Source organism: Sphaeramia orbicularis, chromosome 20 (genome assembly GCF_902148855.1).
Source record: "Sphaeramia orbicularis chromosome 20, fSphaOr1.1, whole genome shotgun sequence".
Taxonomy (NCBI): Eukaryota; Metazoa; Chordata; class Actinopteri; order Kurtiformes; family Apogonidae; genus Sphaeramia; species Sphaeramia orbicularis.
In genome coordinates this window covers 559,925-579,143 of record NC_043976.1, presented here as the reverse complement: position 1 = coordinate 579,143, position 19,219 = coordinate 559,925, and the positions used below count along the sequence as shown (strand labels likewise).

The 19,219-nt window shown below is 45.0% G+C and overlaps 1 protein-coding gene across 3 annotated transcripts in view; it reads left to right on the top strand.

Moving 5' to 3' along the window:
* The window catches only part of LOC115411479 (histone-lysine N-methyltransferase 2C-like), a 172,205-nt gene that overhangs the window by 101,095 nt on the left and 51,891 nt on the right, over positions 1-19,219 (top strand). Inside the window, exons 39-49 of one of the 3 annotated variants that reach the window (XM_030123625.1) lie at positions 879-995; positions 7,234-7,822; positions 8,328-9,142; positions 9,233-9,490; positions 11,036-11,409; positions 11,530-11,705; positions 13,336-13,749; positions 15,037-15,362; positions 15,459-15,564; positions 15,637-16,014; positions 16,213-16,324. In XM_030123625.1, coding sequence (XP_029979485.1) covers positions 879-995; positions 7,234-7,822; positions 8,328-9,142; positions 9,233-9,490; positions 11,036-11,409; positions 11,530-11,705; positions 13,336-13,749; positions 15,037-15,362; positions 15,459-15,564; positions 15,637-16,014; positions 16,213-16,324 — 3,665 coding nt within the window. The remainder of the gene's footprint in view (positions 1-878; positions 996-7,233; positions 7,823-8,327; positions 9,143-9,232; positions 9,491-11,035; positions 11,410-11,529; positions 11,706-13,335; positions 13,750-15,036; positions 15,363-15,458; positions 15,565-15,636; positions 16,015-16,212; positions 16,325-19,219) is intronic. The other 2 variants (XM_030123627.1, XM_030123628.1) reach the window with 2 other exon arrangements.

Sequence of the window (19,219 nt, the reverse complement as noted above, 5' to 3'; positions counted from 1 at the left end):
CGAAAACTAACGAAATGAGCAAAACTAGAATTGTAAAAACATTTTTGTTAACTGAAATAAATAAAACTATATTTAAAAGAAAAAACTATGACTAACTGACACTGTTGTGTGTTTACAAAAGTAACTAAAACGGATAAAAATTATGGATCAAATTCCCTTCGTTTTCGTCTTTGTCAATGTCAGATTGATACAAAATCGATTTATTTCAGTCTAGCAATTTTCTGTGCTGTCACCATACGACACTTTTTGGTCCGTCACTTGTGTTCACTTATGGTTTCCAGTCGTCTTCTGGTCCCCACTCTACCTGGAAACATGGAGACTAAAGCAGCAGAGTCCTGTCTGGGATTGATTTGAATAGGAGCACAGAGAAGAAGAGAAAAGAGACCACTGAACTACAACTAAACTAAAACTAAACTAAAGCTAAGCATTTAGAAAATAACAAAAACTTATAAAAAGTATCAAACCTGCTCTAAAAACAAATGAAAACAAACTGAAATAAAGAAAAAAAAAGTCCAAACTAAACTAGAATGAAAAATCCAAAACTATTAGAACCTTGATCTGAACAGGACGGTAATAACAGTTGAAGCTCGTGCCACTTGACGTTTACTGAAGTGTATCATGGGAGTTAACGTCTCCCTTAGTTCTGTAGGCTGACTGCGGACCAGAACCTCATACATCCGACAGACCCATTAACGATCCCGTGTCCGATCCCTGAACCGCGTTGGTTTATGTCTTTGAGTAGTAACCATGGTAACCATCAGGCTGCATGCGGTCAGGGCGATGCAGAGACAGTGGCAGTGGATGATGATGATGTTGATTTGAAGTGTCATTGAATACTCACTCATACTAATGTCTCTGCTGTAATTGTCATTGAAAAGGGAGAGGTAAATGACAGATGGGGAGCCGGTAAGAAGAGGCAGGAAAATCTAAAATCACCAACAGATAAAGATTGTCCCTACCAGGCATCTGTAGCAGGAGGTGGCAAAGAGGCTCTGGTAAGATCTCAACCCGTTGGAGGCAGACTCCTGGTCCGTGACCCTCTGAGATCTTCGTCTTGTCCTGAGGTTTCACTGACAGAGGTCGGCAGCCGGTTTACTTCCCCCCTGATGGCTGTGGTCATCTGCTGAACTCCATCCTCCTGGTGTTCACAGCAGATCAGGGTTTCTGTTGGGCTCTCATTAGTTTCACCACCGGTCACCTGTGGTTTATTAAATATCAGGAAAAGGGGAAGAAATCAAACAGTCAGGGGGAAGGAGATGAGAAAACGTACATGTTTAGACTACTCAAAGGAGATGTTCATTAATTTAATAATCACCTAATTGATGTAATAGTTGCCACTGTAATGAGTTTGGTCCACATTTCCAAGCAAACAAATTGAAAGTCTTCTGATTAATACTTTACATAGAGACAAAATGTCACCCAAAGACAATGTTAGTTGTCAGTTGGCAGCTGCTTTTAGAGGGATTTCATCCTGGACTTGTAGTGAAGTCCTGGGAGTTTAGTTAGAATGGTTTTACATGCTGCATAAGGCTTTCCTTGCATGCATGTGATCGCAGTAAAGTCCACCATCTTCTATCATACCGTCCATACACCTGAAACAGTGTCTTCTTTCAAACCAGAACAATAAGAGTCTGTTGTCCCACATGTTGGATTTTGAGGTTGGACATATTTGTAGGGAACTTCACAAGGCCGTCAGATGTTGAGTCCACTTCGTGTAAACCGTGGCCGACCTCCAGGACAAACGGTGAAACCTCATCTGGTGCCTCAGAGGATCTCAGACACATGGACCCAGGTCGGTCACAGCCACCACCTCTGGGTCAAAGGTCAGGAGGTATTGGACAGTTTGGGTGGTGGTGAAGGTGGCTCTGAGGAGACACCTCTGGTTAAAAAAAAAAAAAAAAAAAAAAAAGCAGATCATGTGACCCAGAGCTGTGTCTGCGGCCTCAGTCTGCCTCTGAACTTACTGATGTTCTGATGAAGGGATGCTGCCTCGCTCTGAATGCTCTGCACTGCTGCCGGCCTTCACCCTCACCTCACACTGACCTTCATCCAGATGCTAAACTCAACTCTACTTAGTCTCAACCGTTCAGTGGCTTCTGCTCATCTTCTCTCAACAGAAGAGCTAAAACCATCATCAGGACCTGTTCATTTTTTATCATAAACATCAAATTATCATTTCTTTACAGTGTAAAGGCTGATGTTTGTCCTGAGGGAAAGTTAGATGTTTCTTATGGTTCTAAATTTGTTACAGAAGACACAGCAATGTCACAGATGGACCAGTATGAAACTGATAAAGATAAAAACACGGTAACAGACGTATGATGTGAAATCTGTAACTGTAGAAAACCACAATGACTGTTAAAAGGTCAAGATGAACCAGATGTAGAACGCTGATGAGTAAAATGTTGCGTTGGGAAAGTTTGAAGGATGGAAGCGTCCTCAGTTTGAGGTGTGTGGAGGACATCAGCAGCTTCACATTCACTGTGAGCAGGTATCACTGCAGGTGTTTGACCAGGTGAGAGACAGACAGCAGGACACCAGCTGTGTCCACAGGACCATCTGTTCAGTCTGATGCTACGTTCACATGCACCGCCACAGTCCACTGAGGAAGCCTCTGGGTTTGGGATCAAATGGTACCCACAGCACTCCTTCATTCTGCAACTTCCGATCCAAAAGATAGGAACATTTTCATCCTACAAATACATTATATCAAAGGCAAAACCCTCTAGAGCAGGGGTCTCAAACTCATTTTCTTTCAGGGGCCACATTCAGCCCAATTTGATCTCCAGTGGGCCGGACAAGTAAAATAATAACAGAATAACCTATAAATAATGACAACTCCAAATTGTTGTCTTTGTTTTAGTGCAAAAAAACCCCATCAAATTATGAAAATACTTTTATAAACTATTCAAACAAAAAAGATGCAAATAACCTGAAGAAAACTGAAATTTCTTAAGAAAAATCAGTGCAATTTTATCAGTCTTCTGCCTCAACTTCTCATTTGCCCATATGCATTCTGGATCAGATCTACAAAGACACTACACACTGAGGAACAGGAAGAAAAGAGTTCAAATTGTGCTGAATTTTCTTTAGACATTTCAGGTTGTTCATATTTGTTCAGGTTATTCACATTTTATTGTTACAGGATAGTTTGTAAATGTCAATATTTTCATTATTTAATGTTATTTTTTGCACCAAGACAAAAATTTGAAGCAATCATTATTTATAGACATAATGTAATAGTTTTTTCACATCAAACCGTGAAGGAAATATGGAGTCATTATTTTTTGCAGGTTTTATGCTGTTATTATTTGACTGTAGGTTATATTGGTCTGTATGTGGAACTGGAACTAAAATAAACTCAACAGCCTTGACTGGAATTTTTGCACTTTGCAAATTCATCCCATGGGCCACATTAGAACCTTTGGCGGGCTGCATTTGGCCCCCGGGACGCATGTTTGAGACCCCTGTTCTATAGTATGATTATTATACCCAAACAAAGTTTTCTATCATTCATTGAGTTTTATCATTTAATTAGAACAGAAAGGGCAGATTTCATTAGGACAAAAGTCTTGTCGCATACAGAAATAATGTAGAAATTGTACGTATACTTTATTTTGAATTGACAAACCTGCTCCAGTCACATCAGAATATGAAGTTGTGGTGCCTTGGAAACATTCATGAATATGGTGTTTGACTCCCACCAGCTTGGACGACTGCATCCATACGTCTGAGCACCGAGTCCAATAACTTATTGATGACGCTATCTGGAATGGTAGAGAAAGCAGCCACTTTTACACAGCACTTTTGTTACGGGAATATTTCGCCTTTATTCCGGTACGTCTGCGTAAATGAAATGGTGAGATCATTTAGTCCCACCTTTATCGCAGCTTTGTAACATCTCTGGAGGTAGTAACAGCCAAGGTAAAGGTGGAATCATGACTGTGGAATGCTATGTAAAAGAACACCTCTCGTTCCGCCACCAAAGTGTGACGTTGTGACATATTGCATGTGCGACCCCACACCGAGGGGATTTAAAAATGAGTCCAGGCTGTTTACAGTAAACAAACATATCAGCGCGATGAGAAAAGATGTGGAACTGGGGAGATGCTCAGATCCACCAGCTGTTGTCACTTTGGGCAGAGGACTCGATCCATGCTAACATTTGTGGAACAGTGATACAGTGGAGAGCTTAGCAACACCGCTATGCTCGGGGTATTTCTGAGGTTAAGTTAAACATCACACTATACACTGCGCTGCGCCACTGCCCCTTTGATTCCGGAAGGCAGGTCCGCTGTCTCACCTCTGTTAGTCCTGTGTAAAAGTCCAGCCTGTCTCACCTCTGTTAGTCCTGTGTACAAGTCCAGCCTGTCTCATCTCTGTTAGTCCTGTGTACAAGTCCAGCCTGTCTCACTTCTGTTAGTCCTGTGTACAAGTCCAGCCTGTCTCACCTCTGTTAGTCCTGTGTACAAGTCCAGCCTGTCTCATCTCTGTTAGTCCTGTGTACAAGTCCAGCCTGTCTCACCTCTGTTAGTCCTGTGTACAAGTCCAGCCTGTCTCACCTCTGTTAGTCCTGTGTACAAGTCCAGCCTGTCTCATCTCTGTTAGTCCTGTGTACAAGTCCAGCCTGTCTCACTTCTGTTAGTCCTGTGTACAAGTCCAGCCTGTCTCACCTCTGTTAGTCCTGTGTACAAGTCCAGCCTGTCTCACCTCTGTTAGTCCTGTGTACAAGTCCAGCCTGTCTCACCTCTGTTAGTCCTGTGTAAAAGTCCAGCCTGTCTCACCTCTGTTAGTCCTGTGTAAAAGTCCAGCCTGTCTCACCTCTGTTAGTCCTGTGTACAAGTCCAGCCTGTCTCACCTCTGTTAGTCCTGTGTACAAGTCCAGCCTGTCTCACCTCTGTTAGTCCTGTGTAAAAGTCCAGCCTGTCTCACCTCTGTTAGTCCTGTGTACAAGTCCAGCCTGTCTCACCTCTGTTAGTCCTGTGTAAAAGTCCAGCCTGTCTCACCTCTGTTAGTCCTTTGGCTTGGTTGTGGAAATCGGTCACTGGTGGGATCACCACCTCTCCTTGTTTCTGGGATCTCTGTGTAAAAGTGTCTAGAGTCTGTCAGGACTCCCAGAGTTCATCAAGTTTCTTCAGTTTCATCTTTGAAGCCTCTTCCTTCATCTGAGCCCAGATGTGCTCAGGTCTGGAGACTGGAGCACCTGGACCTTCACTTTCAGGAACTTGAATGTAGAGGCTGAAGTGGAAGTGTGCAGATCTGGCACACCTTCATACTAAATGGAACCTCAAACCATGACTTTCCTCCACTAAACTTGACTGTTTTGTGGGTGAGTCTTGGGTCCATGTGGGTTCCAACAGGTCTTCTGCAGTATCTGTGATGTTTGGGATGCACTTCAATTAATGATTCATCAGAAAAATCCAGCTTCTGTCACTTTTCCACTGTCCATCCTTTCTTTGACCTGTGGGCCTTGGCTAATGCTACGTGTTTTTTTTTTTGTTTTCTGTTTAATGCTGGTCTCTGAACACTAATTCAGCCATGGAGACCATTGCAGGAGAGAACTGGACCAACTGCTCTTGTAGATATGTTTTTTTCTGGTGACCAGTTCTCATGTAGCTCCGCTGCAGTTGAAAAGGGACTGGCCCTGGAATATCCGAGCAAAAGACGGTCCTGTCCAACAGTGTCTTTACGGCAGGGGTGTCAAACTCAGATCCTCGAGGGCCGGTATCCTGCATGTTTTAGATGTTTCCCTCTTCCATCACACCTGGAAGCCATTACATTGTTATCAGGCTTCTGCAGAGCATGATGATGAGCTGATCATTAATTGAACCAGGTGTGGCTGGAAGAGGGAAACATCTAAAACATGCAGGATAGCAGCCCTCAAGGACCGGAGTTTGACACCTGTGGTTTACGGGGTCTGCCTGACCTGGGCTGGTCATGAACAGGACCAGTTTCTTCAGATCTCCTTCTTTTCTCCACTTGACGTTTGGATCCATTAAAGATGCCTGCCACCTCAGACCTGCTCTTCAGGCTCTTGATGATCAGTTCTCTGGTCTGTGGTTGAGTCTTTGTCATGTCGTCAGAGGTCAGGTTGGACTTCACATGAATGTCTGGTGTGCTGGGGTTCTTTGATTCAACAACTGAACATGTATTTGTCACAGGTGAAGCTCTAATCTGGTGTTGGTTGAATCATTTAAAGACAGAACCAGACTTTTGTCCTGGCAAAAAGCAGATGTTAAGGGCTTTACCAAGCTGTGAACATCAAGACACTTTTGGATGGTTTTGTTTTGCACCCAGCTATTAAGGTGAAAGCCCTTGACATTAAAATGAACAGTTTATTGGAACAATTGTTTGATTTGAAATGAAGTTATGTTACATTTCAAGTTACTATGTCCTTATGCGACAAGACATCTGTCAGTCATGTATTTAACCCCTACCTGTCTGACAGCAGCTGTAACAGAACAAAGCCTCCTCAGAGCATAGATTTTCTACAACCAGAGTGCAGAGAGCAGGCTGAATATTAGCCCAGTAACTCTAACGCTATGTCCACACTGTAGGTAAAAGTTTCTCAAATCTGACGTTTTTACTCGTATGTGACTCATATCTGAACAGCGCAAATCCAGTTTTTTAAATCATACCCAGGACACATTCATATCCGATTCTTAATCAGGTGCATATCTGATGTTTTCAGTGTGACTTTAGTCTGTACGGTCACATTCCATCAGACTTTTAAATAACTGAAATGCAGTAGATGTCACAGTTGTGCGCTGTAGGAGGTGGGACCGGCGAGCTTCATATTTTCTTCCATAACTACAGTGTGATACATGTGACGTCACTTCAGGACTGTAGACTGTTGACACATGAGTTCGATGGCCTCGCATTTTCATTACTATGTGAACAACCACGCGATAAAATCGGATTTCAGCTAAAAATCTGAATTGAGCTTGAAGATGTGCAGTGTGAATGTAGCGCACCTCAGAAGCCTTAAGAACCTCCAGAGTGTGGGTGACCGTGGACAGGGTGTGTGGTGAACGTAGCTTGTCCGTCAGTTTGTTTCTTAACTGCCCCCTCCCACCCCCACCTCCCACCCCTGCACGCCGTAAACTCACCTCATCCCCGACAGAGGGACAGCAAGCATTATCATGTCATCAAGTTGAAGTCCAGCTGAGCCGTCCAACCACCACGCTGACATCTGCTCTGTCCGTCCTTCTGTCCGTCCTGTGTTTCTCTCAGCAAATGCGTCAGAAGAGCAAACAGCTGGCAAAGATCGAGGCCACGCAGAAGCTGGAGCAGGTGAAGATCGAGCAGCTGCAGCAGCAGAGGCAGCAGCAGCTCATGGCCTGTCAGCACCTCGCCACCGGCACCATTTCCCCAGAAACCGGCAGCCGCAGCCCCATGACGTCCACCCAACAGCCTGTAGCCGGGGGCAACGCCTCCCCCCTCCAGCCCCGCCTCCTTCTGCAGGGGGCACATGGCTCGGGGTCGGACGACGTCTTCCTTCGCCCCCAGGCCCCGCCTCCTTCCGGTTACTCATCACTGCCTCACTCCCCTCACCCCTCCTCCCCCCTCCACCAGCCTCCCTCCTCCCCCCAGATGTTCTCCCCACCTTCCTCCCGACCCTCCTCCCCTTGGGACCCCTACAGTAAGGTGGTAGGAACTCCACGGGCCGCCTCCTCTCAGTCCACCGGATCCCAGACCCCCCAGAATCAGCAGCGTCGAAACTCCCTCAGTGCCTCCCCAGCCCACGATGCACTGGGGTCGCCTGCACCGTCACCTGACTCTAAAGCATCCGACGTCTCCAGGAGTCTGGGACCACAAACAGGTAACTCCTCCTCCTGTCGTCTCCTGATCATAGAACCGAAAACCAGAATTTAGACAAATTAACACCAAAAACAAAATGAGAGGAACCAGATTCCTGTGAAAAACTCCTAGCTCACTTGATCCAGTCGATCTGTACTGATAGTAAATTTTACAAACTAACTGGTGTCAGCAGAATTCGGCTCCAGCTGGATCCTGTGAACAACCTTTCAATTTTATTCACTCAGTTTGACAAATCCTAGGAGTTGGACCATTCACATCAGTTGTCTGTGCAGAACCCTGATCTGTACGTCCAAAAGTCCCTTCACTGTTTGTGGTTCTGAACATTCACAGTCAGCATCCTCTGCACATACAGATCATGTTGTGGTTTTGTGAGTTTGACTCGAAACAGAATCGGCTGCTTTGTAGAATAAAGATCCCGAGCAGTTCTTCATTTACAGACAGAGCACGTTTAGTTGCTTTCATTACCTGGAGTTTAATCGACTTGTTTCATGTCTTCCCCCCGTCAGGTCTTCAGCAGATCCGACCTGGGATGCTGAGCCCTCCCTCTGGATCTGGACCTGACCTTTCAGCCCGACTCGTCGGACTCAGAGCGGCCGAGCCCTACCAGAGGACTCCTGTAAATAGTGGTGCAGGACGGCCTGGGGACCTGGTCCAGGGCGGGGTCTTCAAAGCCCCCATGCCCCCGCAGCACCAGCTCCAGCAGGAGGCCTTCACAGGAGGACGGAGGGACATGTCCAGACCCGCAGACCTGGGCCTGGACCTGTCCTTCCCCTCTAGCCCGCTGTCTGGCCTGGGCTCCCCCCACCGCAGCCCGTACGCCCAGACCCCCGGCACCCCTAGACCAGACTACAGCCAGCAGATGCCCGACCCCTTCAGCCACCAGTCACCTTTGACCTCCCGGCCTTCCCCTGACCCCTATGCCAACCCTCAGACTCCCGGTACGCCACGCCCACATTCTGACCCGACTTACCTTCCCACCCCACCTGCGCTGCGACTGGACCAGTTCAGTCAGCAGTCCGCCAACCAAAGGCCGTCCCCCTCCCACCCAAACGTGGACCCGTACAGCTCTAGCCCCGGAACACCCCGTCCGGCTGCTACGGACCGCTTCCCTCGATCCCCTGGGACACAGCCGGTTGGTACGCCGCGACCATCACCTGACCCCTACACCCAGCAGCCCTCCACACCACGGCCCCAGAAGGCCCCCGAGCCCTTCAGCCAGACCCCAGGGGAAGGCTTCACCACTCAGCCTGCACGATCCAGCTCATCCCCCAGAGCTCCAGGGCTGACCGCAGATATGGCGGCCTTCACCACCCCCCACCAGGTAACGCTCCCACGGCTACAGGTCTGTGGAGGAGGTGAACATCCATACTCGTTCCTGTTTGTTCATTTCAGTTTTTATTTGCATCTTCAGTTGCAGCAGTCTCCAGTGCGACCACAGCAGCAGCATCAGGACTTGTTTCCCAGAACCCCCAGCAGTCAGACCCCAAAGCACACTGGGATGTCGGAGGACAGCGGCTTCACTGACTCTTTTGAGCAAAGTCACATAATAGCAGGCCCTCAGATGGACAAGATGACCACCAATGAAATGTCAGTGCTGGGTGTGGCCTCTTTAGATGGACCCATGAGTGTGCTGCCTCAGCTGGGAGACTCCGAGGAGAAACTCAGACAAGTAAGACATGAGAAAACAGCAGGTAAGACAGGATAAAATAACAGGTAAGACAGGATAAAATAACAGGTAAGACATGAGAAAACAGCAGGTAAGACAGGATAAAATAACAGGTAAGACAGGATAAAATAACAGGTAAGACATGAGAAAACAACAGGTAAGACAGGATAAAACAACAGGTAAGACAGGATAAAACAACAGGTAAAACATGAGAAAACAACAGGTAAGAGAGGATAAAACAACAGGTAAGACAGGATAAAACAACAGGTAAGACAGGATAAAACAACAGGTAAGACAGGATAAAACAACAGGTAAAACATGAGAAAACAACAGGTAAGACAGGATAAAACAACAGGTAAAACATGAGAAAACAACAGGTAAGACAGGAAAAAACAACTTCAGATGCTGCTTTTTGACAAGGTTACCCTGACTCAGAAAGTGTAGAGTATGAAGTGTTTGTGAGCAGTGAAGGTTTGAATTATTTTGTGATTTATGTGATTTGTGATTTATTCCGAACATGCAATGAAATTTAACATATATGCGTTAGCAAAACATACATACATAATACAAATATCAAGAATCATAAAAATCTTAGAAGAAAAGCACAAAAGTTCCATTTACATGCCCGAAAAGGGGTGGGAAGAAGTGCAATTTATTTAATCCTACCCCCTCTCCCTACAATATCATTAATAATATATGTCCCTCTTCCTTTTACATTACTCCTCTATATTTATATATCTATACACACACACACACACACACACACTCATTCATCCATATACACATACATACGTTTATACATATACACACATACAAATACACAATCTTTTACCAATGCCTTTCCTAGTTGTGCTGGTGAATAAATAAACAAATAACTAATTCAAGGAAGGAAATATCTACATAAACAACGGTGAACATATGGTGACAGTTAATAACCCTCAGCCCAATATCTTGTGAAAAACCTGTTCTTATAAGTGTTTGTGAATTGTCTTCTGTTTGAACATTCCTTGTGCTCCTCCCTCAGTCTATTCCAGACTTCAACACCACACACACATATGCTCAAACTTTTCCTAGTAGCGCACACCCTCTGAATTTTGAAATTAAATCTACCCCTTAAATTACAACTCCCTTCCCTTTCAGTGAAAAATTTCTATATGTTTCCTGGTAGTAGATTATTTTTGGCTTTGAATACGATTTTTGTTGTATGGTAATAATAAAAATTAAAAAAAAAAAAAAAATAATAATAATAATAATAATGATGGATTAGGTTTCTATAGTGCTTTTCTAGGCACCCAAAGCACTTTACATTATTGACCCATTATTCATTCGCTCTCACATAAACATGGTAAACTATGTGTAGCCACAGCTGCCCTGGGGCAATAATGTACAATAATAATGTTTACAATAAAGACTATGAAAAACTATATGATTATTAGGTGAAATTTTTATAGTGCAGTACTGATTAATCAATTTGTCTTGTGACAATAGTGAGTGTACTTTTACTGATGTCTGTCGTCTGGATGTTTGCTGTCCTGCTTCTCTCTGCAGCGTCAGCGTCTGCGGCAGCTCATCCTCCGGCAGCAGCAGCAGAAGAGCGCTCTACGGCAGGAGAAGGGTCTCCAGGAGGCGGCCTCCGGATCTGGGCCCACCGTTTCCCCTGCTGCCGCCGGGCCCGGCTCAGCCACACCCCATCAGTGGTCGACAGACGACTCTTCCTCAGCCTCTTCTGGTCCCCCTGCGGACCTGTTTGGACGCCCTCCACCACCGTATCCTGGCACAGTGAGGCCGGGGGCTCCTTCTGGGGCCCCCAGGTTTCCTGCAGGGTTTCCAGGGGACCACCAGAAGAACTTCCCTCCGTCTGAGAGTGCTTTCCCCAGACAGAGTGTCCCCAGAGAGATGGGAGTCCGAGGACCAGCCCTGAGGTGAGATTAGCAGCAGGTCCACCCTCTGTCGGCGCTGGTCCATGAAACTGGTCTGAAAGGATGTTTCTAGTGGTTTGGAAAAGTCTGTAAAGGCTGATGGGTGTTTTGTGCTGTTTGCAGGTTTGGTGTTCCTCCAGTAGCTCCCACAGGGCTCCCAGACTCCTTCCTCCGTCCTCCCCAGTGTTCGGTGCCTGGACCTGAGGGAGTCCCTGTCCAGATCAGGAGGGCAATGCCCACAGAGTTCACAGCAGTCCGACCTCTCCCTGGTCCCAGCGCTCATCCACACATGATGCCAGGTGAGGACAGTAGAACTGCACTGAGATCAGCGCTTTCAGGTGCTGAGTAAATGAGTGAACAATTACAACTGTCAATACTCACCTTTGAGCACCTGAGAACCATGTGGATCGAGGAGGAACAGTTACTCCTCATCCTACTATATAATACATGTTCTGTGTCCCATCAATGTTCCATCACAGGAGGGTGTTTGTACGGCTTTTCCTCAGCCTTCACAGGCCCGATCGCCGCCAAACTCGCCAAATGATTAGAAAAATTACCTGACTATCTACTAGGCACAATTTTATGTCCGTATTCAAATGTTGTGAGGTATGCTGGGAGATTTTAGCCTCTCTCTACTTTGAATTCTCCATCCCTGCCTCCATACTCCATTTTCAGAAGTGGTTCTGCTGCCGTTCATGAAATTTCTACTGTTAGCAGACCATGCTCCACTGTGAAGGCTGCAGTTCACTACCGCTGGATGAATGTAATTATGCTTGACAGACCAAACAAATCCATGCTCTTCCCTTAATGCCTCACATGTTGGCTCAAATTATTACCTGCACAATGCAGGATTAAATGGTACTGTACAAATGGATAGTGGTGGCAGACAAGTTCTACTCATCATGCTATCATACATGAGATTTTCCTAACCTGGTTGCCAACACCTTTACCATTGTAAACAAGCCAATCTCTGCTCATATTTTGTCCCTATTCTGTTTGCCATGCGATGCTGACACTTGAGGAAGCAATGTATGTTTATTTGTCAACAGATATAGACAGATCAAGTGCCAACTGATATTTGCTGGTGGACTCTCACTTAAAATCTATCATTTACAATAACATATAGGCACTTTTCACACACAATGGCACCACGGGTACAATGCTGCTAGTCACATAAATATAGAAGATAGAAAAAAAATTCCTGTGATTCTTTTCACACTTGAAAATGACATATTGTGATAAAAATGGTGTAAAAGACTGAAAGAAGATGCGTATGTCATCCTGTTATAGAGACATGGGATCAGACGATGCATTTCCAGGGTTCCTGCAGGGTCTCAAAAAGTCTTTAAGGTCTTGAATTTAGAAATCTGCATTTAACACCATGAAAAGTCTTTAAAAGGTATTAAATATGATATGTTAGGTCTTAAGTTGTATTGCCATAATCTTGTTGGCTGTGTTGTGGTTAAATGTGTCTGGGAAGTGTCCAAGCTGCAATGGCAATAACATTAACATTAGTGTACTCAGTTCCAACTCCACAATTTACATTAAAATTAGGAACCAATTATTGCTAACTTTGCAGCCCCCAGTGAGAAAAGATCACAAAATATTCAGCCCAGCTTGCGTGCAGCCGATAGTTATGCCACGTCACTCAAGAAAGCTGAGGAACTTTAAGGGACGGCTCGCAAGCAAAAAGTAAGCATGGGGAAGTGCAAATTTAATAATGCCTGAGTGGAGAAAAGATCATCCTGGACCCGGTTGACACAAGTGTTCCTAAATTTTAGGGGTCACAAATTTTTGCCAGTATGGCTGAGAAATAGGCTGTGAAACGGGCATCAAATCCTGTCCTAAGTAGTCCTAAAAAGGTCTTAAAAGTCTTAAATTTAACATAGACATCTGTAGGAAGCCTGATTTCTGTGGTTTGTCCTCCAGGTGTCCCCCAGCCTTTCCTCCCTCGCTCGCTCCCCATCCAGCAGCACAGCATTATGGGACAGCCTTACATCGAGCTCCGACACAGAGTCCCAGAGAACCGGCTCCGGCTACCGTTCTCCCTCCCCGTCGCCCCGGACCCCGAGGTCCCGCTCCTGCACCCCAGAGATCCCCATCCTGCGGCGGGCCAGGCCGGTCCAGGGCAGCAGCAGATGGCAGTGGAGCAGCTGAATCCCCCTCAGGATCAGCAGCACCTCGGGCATGCGACAGCGCTGGCCCAGACCGTGGAGCCCGCGCTCCCAGGGGCTGATGGGATAGAAGAACATCTGGAGGGGGAGGACTCTGCTGTGAAGGACCTAGAGGATGTGGAGGTCAAAGATCTAGTAGACCTCAATCTGAACCTTGACCCTGAGGACGGTAAGCACCACTTAATATGGTTTAGAAAGGTTTAATTCAAGGTATTTAACAACTCATATGTAGTTTATATTTTATTATTCCCCCGCCCGCCCGGGGTATAATAAAATATGCAATAAAATATAGAGATATTAGGGATGTAACGATATGAAAATTTCATATCACGGTTATTGTGACCAAAATTATCATGGTTATCATTATTATCGCGGTATTGTTGAAATTGTGCTCAAAATGTGCAAAAAGTACTAATACACACACTGAAATAATTTAACCAAGTTGTATTTTGAAAAAAAAAAAAACAACAACAAAAAAAGAACAAACAAAATAATTGGCACAATGCACCTTCTCTTGGCAGAAACATTCAAGTATTAATCCTTAGTGGTCTGAGCCTGTTTTTCAGTCCTTTTGATTTGGCCTTTATATACTATATAAACAAATGTTTACTATACCCATGTTTGGGATCTGTTTTTTCAGCACAACTGCGTCTATATCATCTGTTTATTTTTTTTTTTTCACTTTAACCTACTATAAAAACATGAAAGACCAGAAAACACAAAAAAAATATAAAATCCAATTTGAAAAATGTATATAATTTATTGCATAAATAACACACAGATGCTTAACGAACCTTTTCACAGACTTTAAAAGTGAATATTGGTTCAAAATAATACGTATAGAAAATTAAAATTGTAATAAATTAAAACTATACTTAAATATCTGACATTAAAGCAGATCTTTACATAGGCGTTTTCTCCAGAAAAATGCGTTAATCAAACACGGTTATCATGAGAATTAGAATTGAAACGGTAATACTAGCCATCTGCAATTTTACCGCGGTTTATCGTTATACCGGTAATCGTTACATCCCTAATAGATATACATACCAGGAATTTCTTATGTCTGTCTGTCCGTCTGAGATTCTTGTCCAACCAGTTTCTCAGTCACTGTTCACCCAATTCTTTTCAAATTTGACACATGTACTGTTAACTTTCTATCTTTTCAAAAACCATAAGCACAAGGAGAGGTGATATTTTTGAAAGGTTTTTGAAAAGATTGAAAGTTAAGACTCTAAATAAATTCCTGGGTAGGCAGGGTGTAGGTGAACAGGAAGGCTCCGCCAACTTTTCACTTGTTTTGTTTTTGTCGAGTTTTCTTGCGGTCTTAACCCTGTTATGGAACTGACTCGTGTGTAATCAGTGAGATTTACACAATAATCAGAATGTGTGAGTCCAACGGTCCAACCAGGGCGGAGTTGTGACCATCAGGTGTTTACGTCGACATGGTTTTCAGGTAAAGAGGACCTGGACCTTGGGCCCAATGACCTGCATCTGGATGACTTCCTGTTGTCGGGGAAATTCGATCTGATCGCCTACGCTGACCCGGAGCTCAACCTGGAGGACAAGAAGGATATGTTCAACGAAGAGCTGGACCTGGGGGAGACGGTGGACGACAAGGACGGGACTGAAAGGAGGGACGGCGGCAGGAAGACTGACAGCCACGCCCATCCAGCAAGTCAGATCAAACAGGAAGTGAAGGAGGGAGTGAAGATGGAGGGCAGGGACGGGTCCAGCAGAGCCCCAGGAGCTGAGGCAGGAGGATCTGCCCCCCCCTCCAAGGTAAACCCACACTAAAGACCTGCCAGGACTGGGCTGGGATGGGTCTCTAGTACATCACATCTCACATGGTGTCCTCCCGTCCTTCTGCCTCCCCAGGACAAGCTGGAGGACTCGGGTTCTGTGTCCGGGGCCCTCCCAGTGCTCCAGGACCAGGCTCTGCCCTCTGCTGTGGCTCCCAGAGTTCTGCCCCCCATGGCCCCAGGTAAACAGTGTCAGCATCAGACTGCATCTGTCAGTGGTTTTCACCCATTCTAATCCTCTGTCCTGGTCTCAGCAGGTCAGCAGCCAGCCTTCCAGCAGAGACCGTTTGGACCCCCCTCCAGTCTGGTCCCTCCTCACCCTCAGGGTCTCCCAGTGTCCCCCCACCCCGCTCTGACCTCTCAGGGGCCTGCCGCCCCACCTCGCCTCCTCCTGAATCCCCATACCCAGACTCCACACTTAGGACCCGCCTCTGCTCCAGTCCAGGTCCCGAACCAGAACCAGACCCAGGCAGTTTTCCTTCAGGACAAGTCCAGGCCTCTGCTCCTGGAGGAGCAGCCGCTGCTCCTGCAGGACCTCCTGGACCAGGAGCGTCAGGAGCAGCAGCAGCAGAAGCAGATGCAGGCTCTGATCCGACAAAGGTCCACCTCAGAACCCGTGTTGCCCAATATGGGTAAGACCAGAACCAGGGCCCTGTCCATCACTTCTTATAACTTAGAAGAGTTTTTATTTTTCTTCAGTCTTTCAGTTTTTGTGTAGTTAAGATGAATTTACTCCTTTTAGTTGTATTTGTATTTTGTAGTTAGTATTTGGTTCGTTTTGGTTTTGGTTCAGCCTGGTGACCCTGGTGCTGCTTCTGTTTACTGTTCAGACTTTGACTCCATCTCAGACCCCATCATGAAGGCCAAGATGGTGGCGCTGAAGGGCATCAATAAGGTCATGACCCAAGGCAACCTGGGGCTCAACCCCATGGTCATCAACAGGTAGGACCCTGTGACCTTTGACCTCTGGCATCAAGGTTTCTTTATTCGTACCTAGGGTAAATTTGTTTGCAGAAGAATATACAGCAGTCCAGTAACAATAAAAACAAAACAAAAATTAACTCACACGTCAACTTACAAAAACAGTTAGACACCAAATATATAACATAGCCTACTTGTCTTCTAAAACCAGTGCTAGTGGCAGTGAGACCCTATAGGAATAAAGTAGTTAAAGGTGAGAGAGATGAGCCTCCTTGAGCCCCTCCCCACACACACACACACACCCTCTGTTCAATAGTGTAATCGCTGCAGGTATAAAACTGTCCCTGTATCGCTTTATACTTCCCTTGTTCACCACATATCTGCACCCAGACTGGTGATTTTGTCTGGACCAGGACTTTTGTCTGTTTTTAGAGACAGGACTGTCTTTAACATCTGTCTGGTCCAGGGGCAGATGACGGCCGTCTTTTAGTTTAGCCTTAAGACCTGGACTTCCTCACTAAACTCAAACTGAACAAAACGGAGATGGAATCCATTGAAAGCATTTGCAAGTTCCAAATCTGATGTCAAGCCATTCGTTGCGATGTGAGCATTTTTATTTTGCTGAACACCAGCAATTTCCTTCTTGCCTGTCCAGGCTGAGCTAAGTTTGTTCTGTACCAGTTTGTTTTCTACTTGAGATTTATATCTGTTTGGCCTTGAGAATCTTCACTTTTATCTCTCGTTCGGCAGCCTCTTTCCATAGGCTCGCCTGAGTTACATATCATTTTTCTCTTCTTAATGCTAATTTTTTTTTATAGTGGGGCAGCATAGCTAACCTATTGTGCATTTTGTGATAAAAGCACCAAAATCGGCACAGATGTAGACTGATAGATAGTGAGCAGATATAGATATTGAGCCACCTCAAATTTTGTCTTGAACGGCCATTTTTCAAGATGGCCGCCAATCGCGTTGCGTGAAAATTGATTTAAGCATAGAATTAGACACAGTTGATAAATATTCATGTTCTTGGTGTCTATTTCTATAGTTTGGGATGTGCTGAAGTCATTTTTTGTGGTTCCAGTCTGTTCAAAGGTCAAAATTTTGATTTGATTCAAGGTGGCGCTCAAAATCTGCTTAAAATTGACATTTTGCAATAATATAATACTTTTCTGTTCAGACTGTGAAACAAGATATCAACATTAGCATTCTTACTGTCACATTTATGTATTTATTGAAAACTTCTGGTCACTACAAAATTTTACATGGCAGTTGTTTTCCAACATGGCAGCAGTAACTGTTCTCTGACAGTTTATGATCAAGATATTGTCACTGACTCACAGTTCTTTCCAGTGATCAGAAGTCCTTCCTGTGAGCAGTCTCCCTCACACACACACAGACCTGTGCATTTAAGGTCAGGTTAGACAAATTATGCTAATTAGTCTAATTAGAATGTTATGTCTTGCACAATTTCAAGTACTGGTTTTTCCCTGGTCTTTCCTGACCATTTACAGAAGGGGGAGGGCTTAATATCAAATACCACAGTAGCCCTGATTTTCTGGTGCTACAAGATATTCTAAGCACTCCTGTGTAATTTTTTTGAAATTTTTGTCCAAACCCCCCCCCCCCCCCCCCCCCGAAAATTACTTTTTTAACTGAAAATCGCAGCTTTCACAGCTTCTCCACTCTTTTGTCCAGTGCAGTGTATAAATATGTTCATGATGGGACAGTTCATGATCTTTTCAGTGCCATATTTTATGGTCAGAGTACTTTGTACTATGAAAAGTCTAATGTCAAGGTCATGTTGTTATTAAAGTTCACCAAAATGCCTAGTTTTTTTCAAAAATTCATACCATTCCGACATTTATCAAATCTGTCCTCAGTTCTGTTCCCTCTGGTTCCTGGTGGAACCCCCCAAGGCCTTTGGCCCTTTACAGACACATTACAGACAAAATATTGACACATGTACATTCCATTTGAATTTGCTGCCATTAGTGTGGTGGGAAACACTAGCACACATTTTGGCGGGAATCACTAACACTCCGTTCATTCATTCATTTTCTGAATCCGCTTTATCCTCACTAGGGTCACGGGGGTCACTTGGAGCCTATCCCAGCTACTTACAGGTGAAGGCGAGGTTTACCCTGGACATGTGACCAGTTCATCACAGACTGAACATATAGAGACAAACAACCACTGTCACATTCACACCTATGGGGGATTTAGATGAACCCATGAACCTATCAGAGCATGTGTTTGGATGGTGGGAGGAGCCAGAGGAACAGAGAGAACCCACACAGACACGAGGAGAACATGCAAACTCCACACAGAAAGGTCCCACCCCCATGGACTGGTGTTGGAATGGAACCCAGGACCTTCTGTCTGTGAGGCACCAGTGCTAACCACTGCACCATCACTAACACTACATTACAACCCATTGTCATGGAGCTACAAGTATTGCAACAGGACATTCATTCATTTTCTGAACCCTCTTTATGTTTATGTTTATGCATTTGGCAGACGCTTTTTTCCAAAGCGACTTACAGGGAAAACCAATTAAATCACTCAATCAATCAAATTTTATTTATATAGCGCCAGATCACAAAAAAAGTTCTCTCATGACACTTTATATATAGAGTTGGTCCAAACCAGACTGAAGCCAATTTACAGAAACCAACAGAATCCTCCAGGAGCAAACACTAGTGACTGGTGACAGTGGAAGGAAAAACTACCTTTAACAGCAGAAACCTGGAACAGAACCAAAATCCTGGAGGATCGGCGAGTGACAGGACCAGCTGGGGTTAAAGAGAGAGAGTAGAGAAGGGGAAAAAGAGAGAGTGATAGAGATAGAGACTGGGGAGAGGGGGAGTAGGGGGAGACACATGGAGGCAGTTGAGGATAAGTGAGTGATGATGATGA